The sequence below is a fragment of the Amphiprion ocellaris genome, chromosome 11 (assembly GCF_022539595.1).
Source record: "Amphiprion ocellaris isolate individual 3 ecotype Okinawa chromosome 11, ASM2253959v1, whole genome shotgun sequence".
Classification (NCBI taxonomy): Eukaryota; Metazoa; Chordata; class Actinopteri; family Pomacentridae; genus Amphiprion; species Amphiprion ocellaris.
The window spans coordinates 28,354,031-28,368,354 of record NC_072776.1 but is presented as its reverse complement, the minus strand read 5'-3'; the positions used below and the strand labels follow the sequence as shown (position 1 = coordinate 28,368,354).

The window sequence follows — 14,324 nt, the reverse complement described above, 5'->3', positions numbered from 1 at the left end:
GTTGTTTTGAAGTCTGCTTATCGTGAGTCTTTCGGAGTTAATCAGCTCTATGAGTTTTGGATAGGTTCGTTTATCCTCCAAGAGATTTCAAAGGCTTCTGCAGTGTGCTTTATTGTTCCTGAGGGAATAAATTCATGACAAGCAACAGGAAAATTGCTTGCTACAAATTATAAGCCCAAAAAGACAGTCTAACGATGCATCCAGAAACCTAGAGGGAACATTGCCCTTTACATTATTGTCGCCTTTGTTTAGTTTTTTCTACTACACTTCCTTTCATCCTATCTGTAATCTTCATGTTGTAAATTATCTTATTTTTACCTGTTGTTCTTCTCCTACTGCCTCCTCTTTCTCTTCCAATTCCTCCTCTTCTCCTGTAGTTTGAAGTCCAAGAATGCCAGTCCATCCCATGATGATAGTACCATATGGGATCCTCCACTTGAGCTTGGTTCAACCATGCAGGAGGCTTCTGCTCTGGAACAAATAGTCCCTGGAGAGGAGAACGATGAGCCGTTTCAGCCTCAGTTGAAGTTTCCTGCTCAGCTCAAAGACCTGAAAGTTAAAGTCAGCCACGTCAACTCACCGAGCAGCTTCTATGTCCAGTTCGCCCATAGCGACTCTCAGCTCAAAAGGTCAGCAGTAGAAAAGCGAAAATACAAGTTATAACTCCTTGAAATGAACCAGATATTGGTACTGGTAAGCCATGCTTCCGATTTAGGGAAAGTTTTGTTGATACAGTTTTGTAGAATGGCCAACATTTATTAATTTACATGTCAGATTCCTCCCACTAGTGATACTGAACCAAATTTTGTCAAATCAATTTTCAGTTAATCTACTCGTTGATTAATCCGCAATTTTGAACATCGATTAGTTTCTTCAAGCAGTCCATTAGCAAAAATGGTAAATTTTTACTGTTTCCAAAGGTTCATGTGTAAATTACAGTGTTCATCTATTAAAACAAGAGAATTCAGTTGCTTTAGACTGTTGGACTTGCATTTTTTTAAGATCACCATTGTTCCACAAATGACTCTGTAGAGCAATCACTTTACACTCCCCGTTCTATACTATCCTCTAATGTTGGAGCTGTGCAAGCAAGCATTGTCTGAAAAATGCGCAAACACATTCTTGTTTGTGAGAGCTAACAGTGAACATTTCCACAATAGCATCACAATCTATTTCTTTTTAATTTCCAAGCATTACAGGGTTTTAAACACCTAAAGGGCCTCTAATTGTTACTAGCTTTGTAAATCCACAGGAACCAAACAGGGAAAGGTCCTGATGACAGGAAGATGTTGCAGGCTTAAAGTATTATGATCTTGTTGTGTTTTACAGGATATGTGAACTGTTGAAGCAGGAGTGTGCACTAATGGAACCCCAGGATGTGGTGTGGAAAGCAAACATGTACTGTGCTGCGCTAATTAGTGGAGTTTGGGAGAGAGGACAGATCTTGTCTGACGTCACATCCAGCAACACTGTAGAGGTATAAAAAAAGTGTTGCTTCAAAAAGCAGCACGAATTTACTATTTTTTCTTCTATTAAATCATTCGACTAGTTGTCTGTTGTATGTGTTTGTACGCTGAAAAAGAACCAACATTAGTGTGTTCGTGAAATATGTTGAGCCTAAAGTCAAAATTTTCAGTGTCACAAAGGTATCTCCCTTTTAACCTGCTAGATCTTCATGGTAACTGATGCTGTGGAGCTCACCTGATCCAGAGCAGGTTATGTTCAGAATTTCGCATTGAAATATGCTGTATAAGGTGTCTCCCTTCAGCCAAAGCAGTAGTTTGTGGATGATTCTTTATGAGCAATACATATTCTCAACTGAATATGTTTTATCTGCAAACCTATTAATCTGTATGTTACTAAAACCACTGAATGAAAGTGCGTAGCTACAGTATCACACTAAGCATTGCATTGTGGTGGGAAACCAACATGCATTCTCAGCTGGTGATGCAGAAATGGCATGAATATGTTTTTATGTTTAGTTCTGATGTGGCGTTAAGTCTGTTTACACTGCTGTTACTGCAGCTGATAGAACCCAGATTAGAAAAATGGTTATTCTACTAGTATTTATTACAGAGAATATTTAGTCAGTAATCTTAATTTTTTTTTTTTTTTTTTTTTAACTTTGATTTGCCCAACGATGTAAGTGATATCCTGCATTATGGTACAGTGTCAGAGCTAAATACACTTGAACGAAATGTGTTTATATCAATGAAGTGTAGCTTTAATGTGAAGCTGTCAGAAATAAGAAGCTGTATGCATAGGTAAAATGATATATTAACACACGATTTACAGTTTTCTACCAACATTCCTGTCCTGCATCATTTACAGTAGCAGAGTATTTTACTATCATAAACTTCTATATTTTTCATAGCTGTCCATTATAACAACTTGGTTACCGAAGTAGATGACACAAGATCATTTCATGATCCATACAACACAATTCCTGAGTGTCCTGTGCATGTTTTTGCTTGTGCACAGGTCAGGAATGGAGGGAGGAAGAGGGGAGTTTGAAAGAGAGGGATGATTTTGACACCTGTTAACTATCTAAATATTCTAACTAGTGAAACAATCTTGCAGCAGAATCACAGACTCCACCTTAAACTGCAGTGAAAGACAGCTTCACATGTAAACCAAACAATCTGTGCACATATACATGCTGGATGGTTAATTCGACACAGCTGTAGATATCTTTGTATTTAGCGATAATGGTGGTTCTAAACAGTTACTTTCTTTGTTTCTCTTCCAGTCAGACTCGGAGACAAGTGTATGAAATGCTTAATGTAAAATTTGTGTTTGAAAAGCTGTACTGGGCTTGTCCAGCGTGCGTTTGCACGGTAGCCACACTTATGGGAAATACGCCCAGTGGAAACATACTGGAATTTTCCTTTAAACAGTATCATGGCTTAAAGTTTGCCTGATAATGATAGTGGTGTTTCACTGCTGGCTGGTACCAGGTGAGACGATGTGACCATGGCAACGTGGTGAAGCTCCACGTCAGCGACCTGCGACCGCTGCCGTCCTCCTCTGTGGGCTCCCTGGCAGTCGAGTGCACTCTCAGCGACATCAGGTGCCCTACACACAATCGCACACACTGTATTTAGTCATGCACCGTGACACACAAATTACGTTTCCATCCATAGAAACTACCCACACACAGCCTCTCACAGTATGACTGGGTGGTATTTTCTAAAACGGACATCAAGTTTTTAATTGGTATAACAATGGTTGTGTAGGTATATGTGGAGTGTGCATCAGCGTTGATTGGCTCTGTACAATTTTCATACTATTTCTATGCCGTTTTTGTGTTTTATTTTGGATGAAGTGTGTACTATCTGATTTCCACTTCTTTCTCACTCCTTTATGGTTTCTAATTGACTTCTCCCTCATGCTTCATTCTCTCTTCAGGCCAGCAGGAGGTCGATCTAGCTGGACCGATACAGCCTGTGACATAATTTCCTACTATCTGAACGGAGCATCGGCAACTGTGACCATCAAGGTCTTCCTCTCTTTATGGCCCCATTTCTTTCTGATCTTTTCTTTTGTTAAGTAATTCACCAGTTTTGCTGTTTTTCTTGCCACTGTGTACCTCTCTTTAGTGTGGCTTATTGCGTGTTTCTCTTCTCTCATTGTCTAGGAGTTGACAGATGAGCGCCCACTGCCCGTCACTCTGTTCTGCTGCAACAGGATGGGACAGTTTATCAGCATTGCAGACTTTCTGGTCAGCGAGGGCCTCGCCCTTAGGGAGAGAAAACCAAGGTGCGTGTGTTTTACACACAGTAAATGCCTGTGCTGGTGTGTGGGATCATTGTAATTTACAGGTTTTGGGTGATAAAAGCAACCTTCTTTATTTTTTCTTCTGGCAACTTCTCTGTCTGGAAATATTGCAGACACCAAAAAGCTTTGAATATGAAAACAAATACAGTTGCAGCAATATATTTTCGCCAGTCATTTTCTGATATTCTATTTCTGATTTCAAGCAAATGTGTGTCTGATGTTAGTGGCATCTGTTTCTTTTCTAATTGTGTGGTTCTGCCATGTTGCAGAGATGCTCCTGTACAACAACCTGTTGAAACTGATGCACAGTCTCCATTGAGCAAGATAAAAACTGATGACGAGAAAAAAGATACTCCTTCTGGTCCTGTTGTTTCTTTGCCTTCCCCATCCTCGCTTGTCTCAACTGCTCCTCCTCCAAAACCAGCCCCTCGTACCATTATGTGTGCTGAGAAGGTGATCTCACAAGACCGTCTTCCTTCACCTCCATCTGTATGAATACAAAACCATGTAAAACAATGAGACATTCAGGCAAACTTAATTTGCAATCAGTGGTTGGTTATTTGAATCAAATATTTTTGAAGGACATCCTGCAAAGAGAAAATAAAAGCTAATATTATTGATATATCTGATTGAGTTCTGGGTGTATGTGTTTCTTACAGGTGAAGACTTCATTGTACCAGCCACCAGAGCTGCCATGTCTTGGTCACATCCAGATAAGCGTTTCTGCTGTCGAAGAGGATGGTGTCATTTTTGTCCGAACAGAAAATGCAGGTCTGCGGAAGAGCACACCTTCACTCAGATAAATGTAGTTGTTTTTTAATACTACATACCTGGTCTTTTATTTTAGAACAAGAAATTTGGCTTAAAATATTATAATCCTGCCATCCTGCATGGAAATTATGCTTGAGGCAGCAGCTGTTAAAACCTGTTACATGACAACTGTTTATAAAACAAAACCAGCAATCACAGGTTGAGGTGTATGGTATTTCTTAGAATTTCTATTTTTTATTGATGATCATAGCACTTTCTATATTTATTTGGACTGGAAATATAATAGTAATAAGCAAAAAAACAAAGACAGTGCCAAAGAATAAACTGTAGCTAAAACTGTGAAACTGTTCAAAGCTAAATGTATTTATTCATCCCAGCCATATTAGTCACCAACCAGCCAAATGTACATGGATGTTCCGAAATCCAGGCTTTAAAAAGAGTCCATTAGAGCCTTTGCAATAGCTGCTCCAAATCTCTCCTATCAGTTTATCTTTACTTGTTGAAACTGCTCTGACTTTAGAAACTTTTTAGATCACAGCTTAAGACCCACCTCCTTTTTTTGTCATTTGATACACATAGAGCCAGACACCTAACTTCATTTTGACTTCATTTTATTTTGTTCTGTCGTAACTGTAAATGTGCTTGATAAATGCATTTGACTTTGACTATTTAACTAAAAAGGCTCAAGCAACTAAACTGCAAAACACAGCGTCTTGTTTTTTTTTAATTATCTTGACTATTTCAGTGCAGAGAAGAATAGTAGAGTAAACTTTATTGTCCTCGAGGGGAAACTTGTCTTTGTTACACTGCTGCAGTCTGTTTACTTTAAATATAAGAATAGAAGAAACAAAATAAAAATGTGAGAACATTTAGCTATGTATGAAAACAAGCCTAAAACTCAAAAAAGAAGCCCCAAGTGACAAGAGAAGACCCTGATCAACTCAGAAAGGCTGCACTGAGTATTTATGTGTGTTGGTTGTGGGAACATTTGAGTGACTGTGACTGATGACCACTAGCATATAATATCCTGTGGCATGAGGTTGAACAAGTGCCTAAAATGGACAGTGAGTGTATGTTTGTGTGTATCTGCCAGAGTGTCAGCTGGAGCAGCTAAGGGAGAGGATTCAGCAGAGCATAAAGACACTGCCCAGGCAGAAGCCGTACACCTGGAAGTCGGTCCTGGGCTGCGCTGTCATTGGACCTGACATGTTGTGGTACCGGGGACAGCTGCTGGAGGTGCTGGGAGGCCATGTCAAGGTGAGGAAGCCACATGCAAAAACCCTTTCCTTGGTATTTTCCTGAACCATGTAAAGTAGATTCAGCAACCAACAAGACAGTGGTGGTTGGGCAGTTCTTGTCAAACAATGGATAGACTTTTGTCAAATGGTCAGTTTGGTTGACTCCACTTTTGTCCAATATGGTATATTTTCAGGGTTTTTTTCATATGATGATTAAATGTTGAATTGATGTTAAAGTGCTACAAACTTTTTTGAGTCTTAAAGCTTTGATGTATTGACTTGAAATATGGCACAACTACTAAATATTGTTGGAATATATGCTAAACAGCAAATTAACAGCTTTTTTATAAAGTAATGCTTCATTCGGTAATGGTTGTTTGTGTGTTTCCAGGTACAGTATGTGGACTATGGCCTGATTGAGAACATCCCAGTGGTCCATGTGTACCCCCTGCTGCTGTGTGACGATGTTCCTCAGCTCTGTATGCCGTGTCAGCTGCACGGCATCAACCCTGTAAGAGTTTGACGTAAAACAAAGTACTTTTAAGGTCTTCAGTGTGGCTTTCTGAAACCTTTAAGTATCTGATATTAACCCACAGAGCTGAATTTTTTTAAATAAGATGATTCATATTAAACCCACAAAGAGTCATATCTTTTTTTTCTCTCTCTGTCTCTTCAGGTTGGTGGTAAGTGGCAGCAGGATGCAGTGGCCTTGCTGAGGGAGATGTTGCTGAACCGCAGTGTGGACATGCAAGTTGTGGTAAAATTACACTTCCTACATTGTCATGTGATCAATATACTGTGAACCATATAAATATATATACAGGTATTGATGTTTTACTCATTAGCTAGTATTACCATGGAATGTTTTCTGTATTCATATTATGGTATTATGGTTGACGACAGCACGTAGCACTGATGGAAAATAGTTATCTAACCCCAGTATCTCTATTTGTGTGGTAGGAGCTGCCGGACGACCCGAGGGGACCCATCACAGTTGAACTCTTCCTGGATGGTTTGAACCTCAGCAGGATCCTGTGTAACCACGAACACGCCTCCATGGACACGACTGTCTCGTCACAAAAGGTCTGTATGTGTTTGTTTTGTTGGGTTTCTGTTTAATAAAATGAAGTCATGCTGTGTCAGTTTACTCAGCAATATCTCTGCAGGAACTGATGCCTCCTCCTCCCCTCCTGGATGACTGGGATATCAACAGTGAGGTACTGCAGTGACAATAAAGATTGAAAATGAATGTTTATTAACAGCCACTTAAACTGAACTATATTGACAGCTGTAGTTACTACTATGACTACTACTACTAATCTGCTTAAATCCTGATGTGTTCAAGCTGACCGTCCTGTGCAATTTACTCCAAATAACTGATAAGGTCAGTTGTGAGCAGTTGTTCATCCAGAGGAAATAAGGAAACCAAATGTCAGTGTTAACTGTTCAGACAAAACCGGCTGACAGGTTGAAAGACAAGTTATCTTTTAAAAATCGCCAAAATTGCATGATTTATCAGAACCAGAAGGAAAACAAAGATTCATCAGATTTTCGACTTTGTGACAGTCTTTGAAGTAATCATTTCTGATGCACCGTTCCATTCCAAAGTGTAACAAAAAAAAGCTTGAAATTGTGATATCAAATTATTTTAAAAGTTTGCCAAAAATAAAACATTTTTTTAGCCAGATTCTGTAAAAAAAATTTAAAAAATAAAAAAGACAAAATTCTGTACTCCTTGATGCAACTGTCAAGCCATTAGTGACTCAGCTTCCAGCAACAGTCGTGACAACAATTCAGGAACTTTTTGCCTCAGCTGGACTAAACTGCAAGATCTGTTTGCACAAAGCACATAAGAAAACAAGAAAATGTAAGGACTAAACTATCTGTAGTATGAAAGGTCACCATTTTTTCAGTATCGATGACGGCTGCCGATGCTTGGAAAAATTTTGCATGTTTAATTTTTTTTCACAGAAATAAAGATACTTAGCCTTGTTTTTTCCCCTTTTTTAAATGATTTTTGGCAATATAATTTTGTTAAACTTACCAAAAGACATTTCTGAGTTCTCTCTACTTCCAGCCATGGTTGTGCTGTTTCCATAGAGGTATAGGACTTTATATTGCAGAGAAATATGAGGCCACAGTGAGGGGAAAATACGACAGAAGCAAAAAAACACCCAGAAACTGACCTCACTGTTAATACTGTCTGAATAGGAACAGAGACTCTAAATGTTCTTTTTCTCAATGTTTAACATGCATCCCATTTGTTTAGTTTGTTAAACTTTTGACAATGTACAGTGTATCCTAAATTTGTGCTTCAAAACCAGTAGTACATTTTCCTTTTTTGGTATCGGTCAGTCAATTTGCTGCATCATTTTAAAGAAACACAGCCCACAGTGAAGAAAAATGTGACGGGAGAATAAAACTGCCAGAAAATGTGTATTACGGCTTGTGTTTTACTCGTGCTGTTACCATATAAATGCAATACAGTACATGGGGGTTTTTTTTGCTTCCGGACTATTCTGGACCATTAGAGAGAGGATGTACTGTTCACAGTAGACTCAGTACAAGACTGATTCACATGCTGTGTTTCCAGGGTTTGAGGGGCCCAGAGGAACCGATGCTGGGGCCCTTCGTCGACCCAAACATGCCACAGGAAGGAGAGCACTTTCATGTAATGGTCAAGCATCTGTGGACTCCCAACGAGGTGATTAATAAGTACAAAGATAACATTATTTATAAGCACAAATGCTGTACATGCAGTAGTACACCAAGCAAGACAGGATAGTGTCATTAAATCAATGATTTGAGGTGACTTCGATCCAAGAAAACTGTTCAGTAAAGAGTTGATGTGTTTAGGATTGTGGTGTGTTGAGAAGCATGGAGATATGGGATCCCAGAATCAGTCATTTATAAGGGCTGACTGTGATCTCATAGTAGGGGGTGTTTAGAAACATGGAGGTATGAGATCCCAGAATCAGCCACAAGGGTGAGACTCTGACAGAATAACAGCAAAATAAGGGAACATTGTGATATTATAACCTGTGATTTATAACTGATTCATGCTATAACCTAATAAAGGTGTTAAAGCTAACTCAGATACCTATTTTTATAATCTTTGTTTAAGAAGTAACTAAGAACAGCAACTCACTGTGAAAAGTGATGATTTTGATTAATATGAGGAACTGATGCTTTATGAAATGGAAATGCTTTTAAGAGTTTTGATTACTATGAAACTGAGATGTTTGAGAAAGAGTTTTGATTACTGTTAAACTAAGAGGTTTTTAACCTAGTAATGAGGTGAGAAGTCAAGAGCTAAGGTGAACTGGGGTCAAGTGTTCACGGTAAAGGTTATTAAGCTCGAAATAGACTTCAGGGATTTTTGTGAGTCTGACATCTGTTTCTCTGTTTCCTGACCGGAGGCCTGCTCTGAGCTGTGGATGGAGCAAATACATTAATAGAGAAGTGAGACTGAGTGGAAGCACCCAAACAGTCCAAAATAGATAGTTTGAGTTCCTCAAACATGGAGGGGTCTTAGGATGAGTTGGGGGGGGCTGGTGGAACAGTCCAGAATAGATGGTTTTAGTTCCTCCAGAGCACGCAGAGGCCATGAGGTGGATGGGAGCAGTGCACGAATGAGGAGGGGGATGGATGTTCATCACGTATGTTAATTAAGTGTGCTGTCATTGCAGTCAATGCATATGCAGAAGGTTCAGTTGTTGTATAAATTGCACTGGATCAAGACACGAGTTGGAAGTCGTTGCGAGGTGGTCACTCGTTGCAATCCAGGGTAGAAATGCTCTGAGCAAAGGGGATTTTACCACGTAACTCGGACGGGGATTCAACACGATCTGATACGGAATAACTGTTCTACTGGAATTATGGACTGAAGGAGTGCTCTTTCTGCACTGTTTGAGGATTACGAAAGACTGTGATCTAAAAATAACGCTGACTGAAGGAATATAACTGAACTCTACTATTTCCAAAGGATTAACACCAGAATGGATTAACAAAGTTTTTACTGGTCCAAACAACATAAAGGATACCAGCAGATCTAAATCTGGACCGAACCCCCTCCACTTCCCCCTGGAGCCGGTGAGCCTTGGAGGCTCGTCGGTCTTCAGGTGAGCAGCCAGGTGTGGCCACACCGTCTGCTCTCTCCCTCCAAATTACATAGTCTGGGTGATTATTGCTTTTCTTAGATAAAAGCATAGTTCCACTTATGAGTCATGTTAAGCAATTGGAAGAATATTATTGTTTGAGTGTTGTGATTTAGGAGCTTATGCTACACCCTTGCTGAAACTATAATAAAACATTTATCCTGCAATTAAAGTCAACAGATTGGAAATTCTATTTATTCTTATCATGATGATGAATTAACCCTATATATCTTGTCAGTTTGTAAAAAGTCAGGTTACTGTGTGCATTACATCTAAACAGGTTCTGTCAGGTTACCTAGTCGTTGGGCCCGAGGGTGGCCTTTTTTAAACTTATCCTTGGGGTTATCCGTTCCTTAACCTCTAAATTTAAACCTAGCAACTTACCAAGTGCAAAATCCGTAAAGAGAAAAGCTGCCGTTAACGGACGTGACTGGTAATTAATTTGACCGTTCGAAAGTGGCTACTCAGTTGAGTTAGTTATCAGAGGAAGCAGGATAGGCGTCTGGATGGAGGCAGTTAGAAGCTAGGAGAATTTTCTCGCTAACCAGCTTAAAAGTTCCTCAGATCCCATCTGGGTTAGACCCTCTGGGCTGCAGGAACCGGACCCGTTAGATGGAGAGCTGGTCCAGTAATTCTCTGATAATTAATTGATGAATTCAGTTAATTTAGGAGGTTACTGGCCTAAGGATTCAACAGGTCCACATTCTTCACAATGTCTTGCTTAAAAATGTAATTATGAACCGCTCATGGGGTGCAGAGGTGTATTTCACCAAGTTTTGTCAAAATTGGGTCACTGGGATCAGTGGGAGACTTGATAAACTGACAATAAATACATTTGTTGATAAGAGATCGGTCCTTGTCCTGCAGCTCTTCCTGTGGCCTTTGGAGGGTACAGCTGATAAGAAGGTTGATGGAGAGACTCTGGATGAGGCTTTAATCAGAATCAATGCAAACATCAACAGTCTGCCGCGACTCACCAACTTCCCTCGTGGTAACAATTTACTGTTTCTGGTCTGTTTTTACACACACACACACACACACACACGAAAAAAATTAAACAATTAATATACTTAAAATTTATCTGAAATGTACATAGGGACCTATTTACTATAAATGTTGTAAATGTTTTGAAGGCCAGGTGTATCTCTGAAAGTTGAATCATTGCCTAGTATTAAATAAATTAGTGGATTAGAGTAGGGGGAGCACTGGTGTTTTGCTTTTCATCAAACATTCGAGTAGCTTGAATGAAATTATCCTCATTCCCTGTGGTCACTGTAACACTTGGTCACATACTTACATTACTATAAACCAGAGAAAGCTCAAAAGAGTAATCTTTGCAAACCTGAGCAGCCGTATTAGATGGCAGCAGTCATTGGGTTGTGACTTTTCTGTTCACACTGACCTGTTTTCCAGCTGGTCCGTGTCTGGTAGAGTACAGTGACGGCAAGTTCTACAGAGCCAGGCTGGTGAAGTTCACCAGCGTGGAGCCGGTCACAATCCTGGTCCAACACGTCGACTTTGGTTCTGATGACACGCTGCCCACCAGCAGGTATGAACTTTACACACTGCAGGAGTTCAGTTTTATTAGTACATTGAACCAACCTATCTTCCTCCACTTCTCACTAACAGCAAGACTAACAGAGTTTACAGCTGAGCTAGTGGCTCTATGAGGCTGTACTGAAGCATGCAAGAAGCTGATAAGGTTATTTTTAGTTTTGCTGGTATTTGGTCATCAGTCACAATATTGAATAAATTCATGCTTTATCCAGATTGAGAGCAACAGCAAAGTTACTTATGTTCATCCTGAAACGAACTTGAGTGAGTGAACCAAATTTTATTTGCACTCCATCCAATTGTTGCTAACACAAAATCAATGTAAACCTTGTCATGACTCCAGAGGAAATATCAGGGTACAACCACAGCCAGCTGAGATACATTCTCCCAAAACTATGAATGTAGATTCACAACTTGTGAAGGTACTTTGCAAGCATTAATACTTTGATTTTCTGGTGATGGAAAAAGGAACAGAAAAAGTCCAGAAATCTCCAGAATGTTTAGGGTTCATCATCTGGTGACAATGGAAATATTTGTTGGTATTAAGGATCTCATTAGAATCAATACTTTGAAACCCTGCTAACAGAATAGAAATACTCTATTGATCCCCAAGGAGAAATTCTATTGTTTCAGAAGCAAGCAGAAAGAGTGAAGTGACCACCCCAATAGAAAATCATTAAATATAACAGAGTGTTTTTTCTATATTTAGGTTTGTAAGATACAAAATGCACAATAAAGTTCAAAATGTACCACGAATAAAGATTTACTATATTGAACTAGAATAGCACTCCTGCCTGCCGCCGCTGCTGGAAAAGATCCTAGAGGAAACACTGAGTGCCTACTAGGAAAACTTTGTGCTATATCAGATGCTATTAGAGGTGAAGATTTTCTCTATGGAATGTTTTAAACCTGTGCTAACTTATATTTTGGTGGCTTGTAAGCAGTAGAAAGTTTTGAACACAACGCTGACGTATAATAACATTTCAAGGTGATCTGACAAACTTGTTAGTAAGCAGTTGTTTATTTACACAATTGTATTTTACATACTTTAGGAGTAGTTTGCGGTTGTGTTTATGTCCAACTGGTGAGGGTTTCTATTTTGCTGAGCTCCTGAGGAAAACGTCTGTCTCTATAGCTCCTAGAAGTTGTTTAACTCTAAGTATTCTTAAAACCCACCCTGAATGCAGATTTTCTGCACATGTTCCCGTGTTCCTGTGTTTGTTCCCGTCAGGCTGCGTCAGATGCCGCCTGAGCTGCTGCAGTTTCCGTCCCGGGCGCTAAAAGTCAAAGTCGCCGGCTTCAAGGCTCCGAGCGTCAACAGGCAGGAAGCCGTGCTGCCGTACAGCCCTGGATGGAGTGTGAAGGCTGCCATGGACATGATCGACCTGCTGCACAGCAACATCACGGCCTCCGTTGTGGTAGGAAACACACAGCGTTACTGTTTTCAGAGCTGTCCTTGGGTTTCCCTGGGTTTCAGGTGCATTTGGTCCTGTGCAGTTCTTGTAAATAAGTAATTAAATCACAATCAGTTTTACAGAGAAAAAAACATGTTATCTGTATATTCGAGGTCTAAAAAACAAGGTCAATTTTTCTACAAAGTTTCAATCCTGCATTGTTTACATCATCGTTTACTAGCTAGCAGTCTTCTTTAATCACATTGCTGTCCGTGCACATTTTCTGGGCACATCAGCATTCTCTCTAGATCGAATACTGTTCACTGATTGAACAGCAAGTGTATCGCGTCACGTCATGAGAGGACAAACAAAAGCTCACTCTGGCAACAAAAACTCTGCCATGCTGAGGTGTTGTAGGAAAAATGTACTACTTTAGAAGAAGCCAGAGCACCGGCATGTCCGTCGCTTTGCAAACCTCAAGTTTATGTCAAACTTTTGGTCTCAGAGACATTTTTAAGAGCATCAGACGTCATCTTTTCAGTCTTACCATTTTCATGTCTGTTTAGGCCAAAGAGCCGGAGCTCACAGTGCTGCTGTACAACGAGGATGGAGATCTGGTTCATCTTCCTCTGGTGAGCAGTGGACTGGCCGAGCTCCAGTAGAGACGCCCTGCTGACAGTGAATGTAAGTTCTCACCTTTATTTCAGATGTGAAAACTGCACATTTAAACACGGTGCTTTTAAACATTAGTGTATTTCTGAAGTAGTGCTGAAAAATAGCCCCATTTTGTTTAGTAGATCTGCAGAAAACTAATCAGCAATCATTTATTCATCATTAATCACTGAAGTTATTTATCAAGCAAAGCTTTCTCTGGTTGTAGTTAGAATTTGTTACTGAAACTAAATTTAGGTTGTTGAATATTTGTTGGACTGAACAAGCGTTTGAAGATGTTACCTCGTGTTCTGAGAAATTGTGTGGCATATTTTTCAGTTTTCTGTCATTGTATATTCAAAACAGTTGCTCAATATGTTGCAATGAAACAATTGACTTCCTTTAAGCTACTGTTAATAAATTCCTTGTCTCGTGTTTCTCCAGGTCGACTTCCTGACGTCATGTTTTGTGAACTTCATTTCTTTGCTGTTTGGCTGCTGTTCTGAGTTTTTACTTGTTGCAGAAAATTCACAGTAGTTTTTATTTTAACGTTGTTCCTGTAGAAAAGTCATTTATTTTAAGTTTGGCTGCTGTGTTAATTTAGCACTTTATTCTCCAGTCATTTGAGACAGACCTTTCTGGATGTAGATGCAGATTAAACTCTTCCAGTGCAGTTGAACTTTTCTGCAATGTTTTTTTTTTGTCTAAAATCTTCACATCCAGAACAGAAGAACCCTGTTGCACCGCTACAATAATTATCAACAAAAATTCATGATTCTTGA

General features: G+C 39.6%; 1 protein-coding gene across 2 annotated transcripts in view; it reads left to right on the top strand.

The window, feature by feature from the left end:
• The window catches only part of rnf17 (ring finger protein 17), a 29,576-nt gene extending 15,355 nt beyond the window's left edge, over window positions 1-14,221 (top strand). The window contains exons 21-38 of one of the 2 annotated variants that reach the window (XM_023289882.3): window positions 378-629; window positions 1,330-1,477; window positions 2,958-3,070; window positions 3,409-3,499; window positions 3,638-3,759; window positions 4,047-4,230; window positions 4,437-4,548; window positions 5,642-5,805; window positions 6,178-6,297; window positions 6,463-6,543; window positions 6,747-6,869; window positions 6,953-7,003; window positions 8,380-8,490; window positions 10,811-10,934; window positions 11,357-11,492; window positions 12,729-12,915; window positions 13,458-13,575; window positions 13,987-14,221. In XM_023289882.3, the coding sequence (XP_023145650.1) occupies window positions 378-629; window positions 1,330-1,477; window positions 2,958-3,070; window positions 3,409-3,499; window positions 3,638-3,759; window positions 4,047-4,230; window positions 4,437-4,548; window positions 5,642-5,805; window positions 6,178-6,297; window positions 6,463-6,543; window positions 6,747-6,869; window positions 6,953-7,003; window positions 8,380-8,490; window positions 10,811-10,934; window positions 11,357-11,492; window positions 12,729-12,915; window positions 13,458-13,553 (2,215 nt within the window). In that variant the 3' untranslated portion in view covers window positions 13,554-13,575; window positions 13,987-14,221. Of the gene's footprint in view, window positions 1-377; window positions 630-1,329; window positions 1,478-2,957; window positions 3,071-3,408; window positions 3,500-3,637; window positions 3,760-4,046; window positions 4,231-4,436; window positions 4,549-5,641; window positions 5,806-6,177; window positions 6,298-6,462; window positions 6,544-6,746; window positions 6,870-6,952; window positions 7,004-8,379; window positions 8,491-10,810; window positions 10,955-11,356; window positions 11,493-12,728; window positions 12,916-13,457; window positions 13,576-13,986 lie in introns of those variants that run through there. The other variant, XR_008603333.1, reaches the window with a different exon arrangement.
• Window positions 14,222-14,324: the final 103 nt, after the last annotated feature.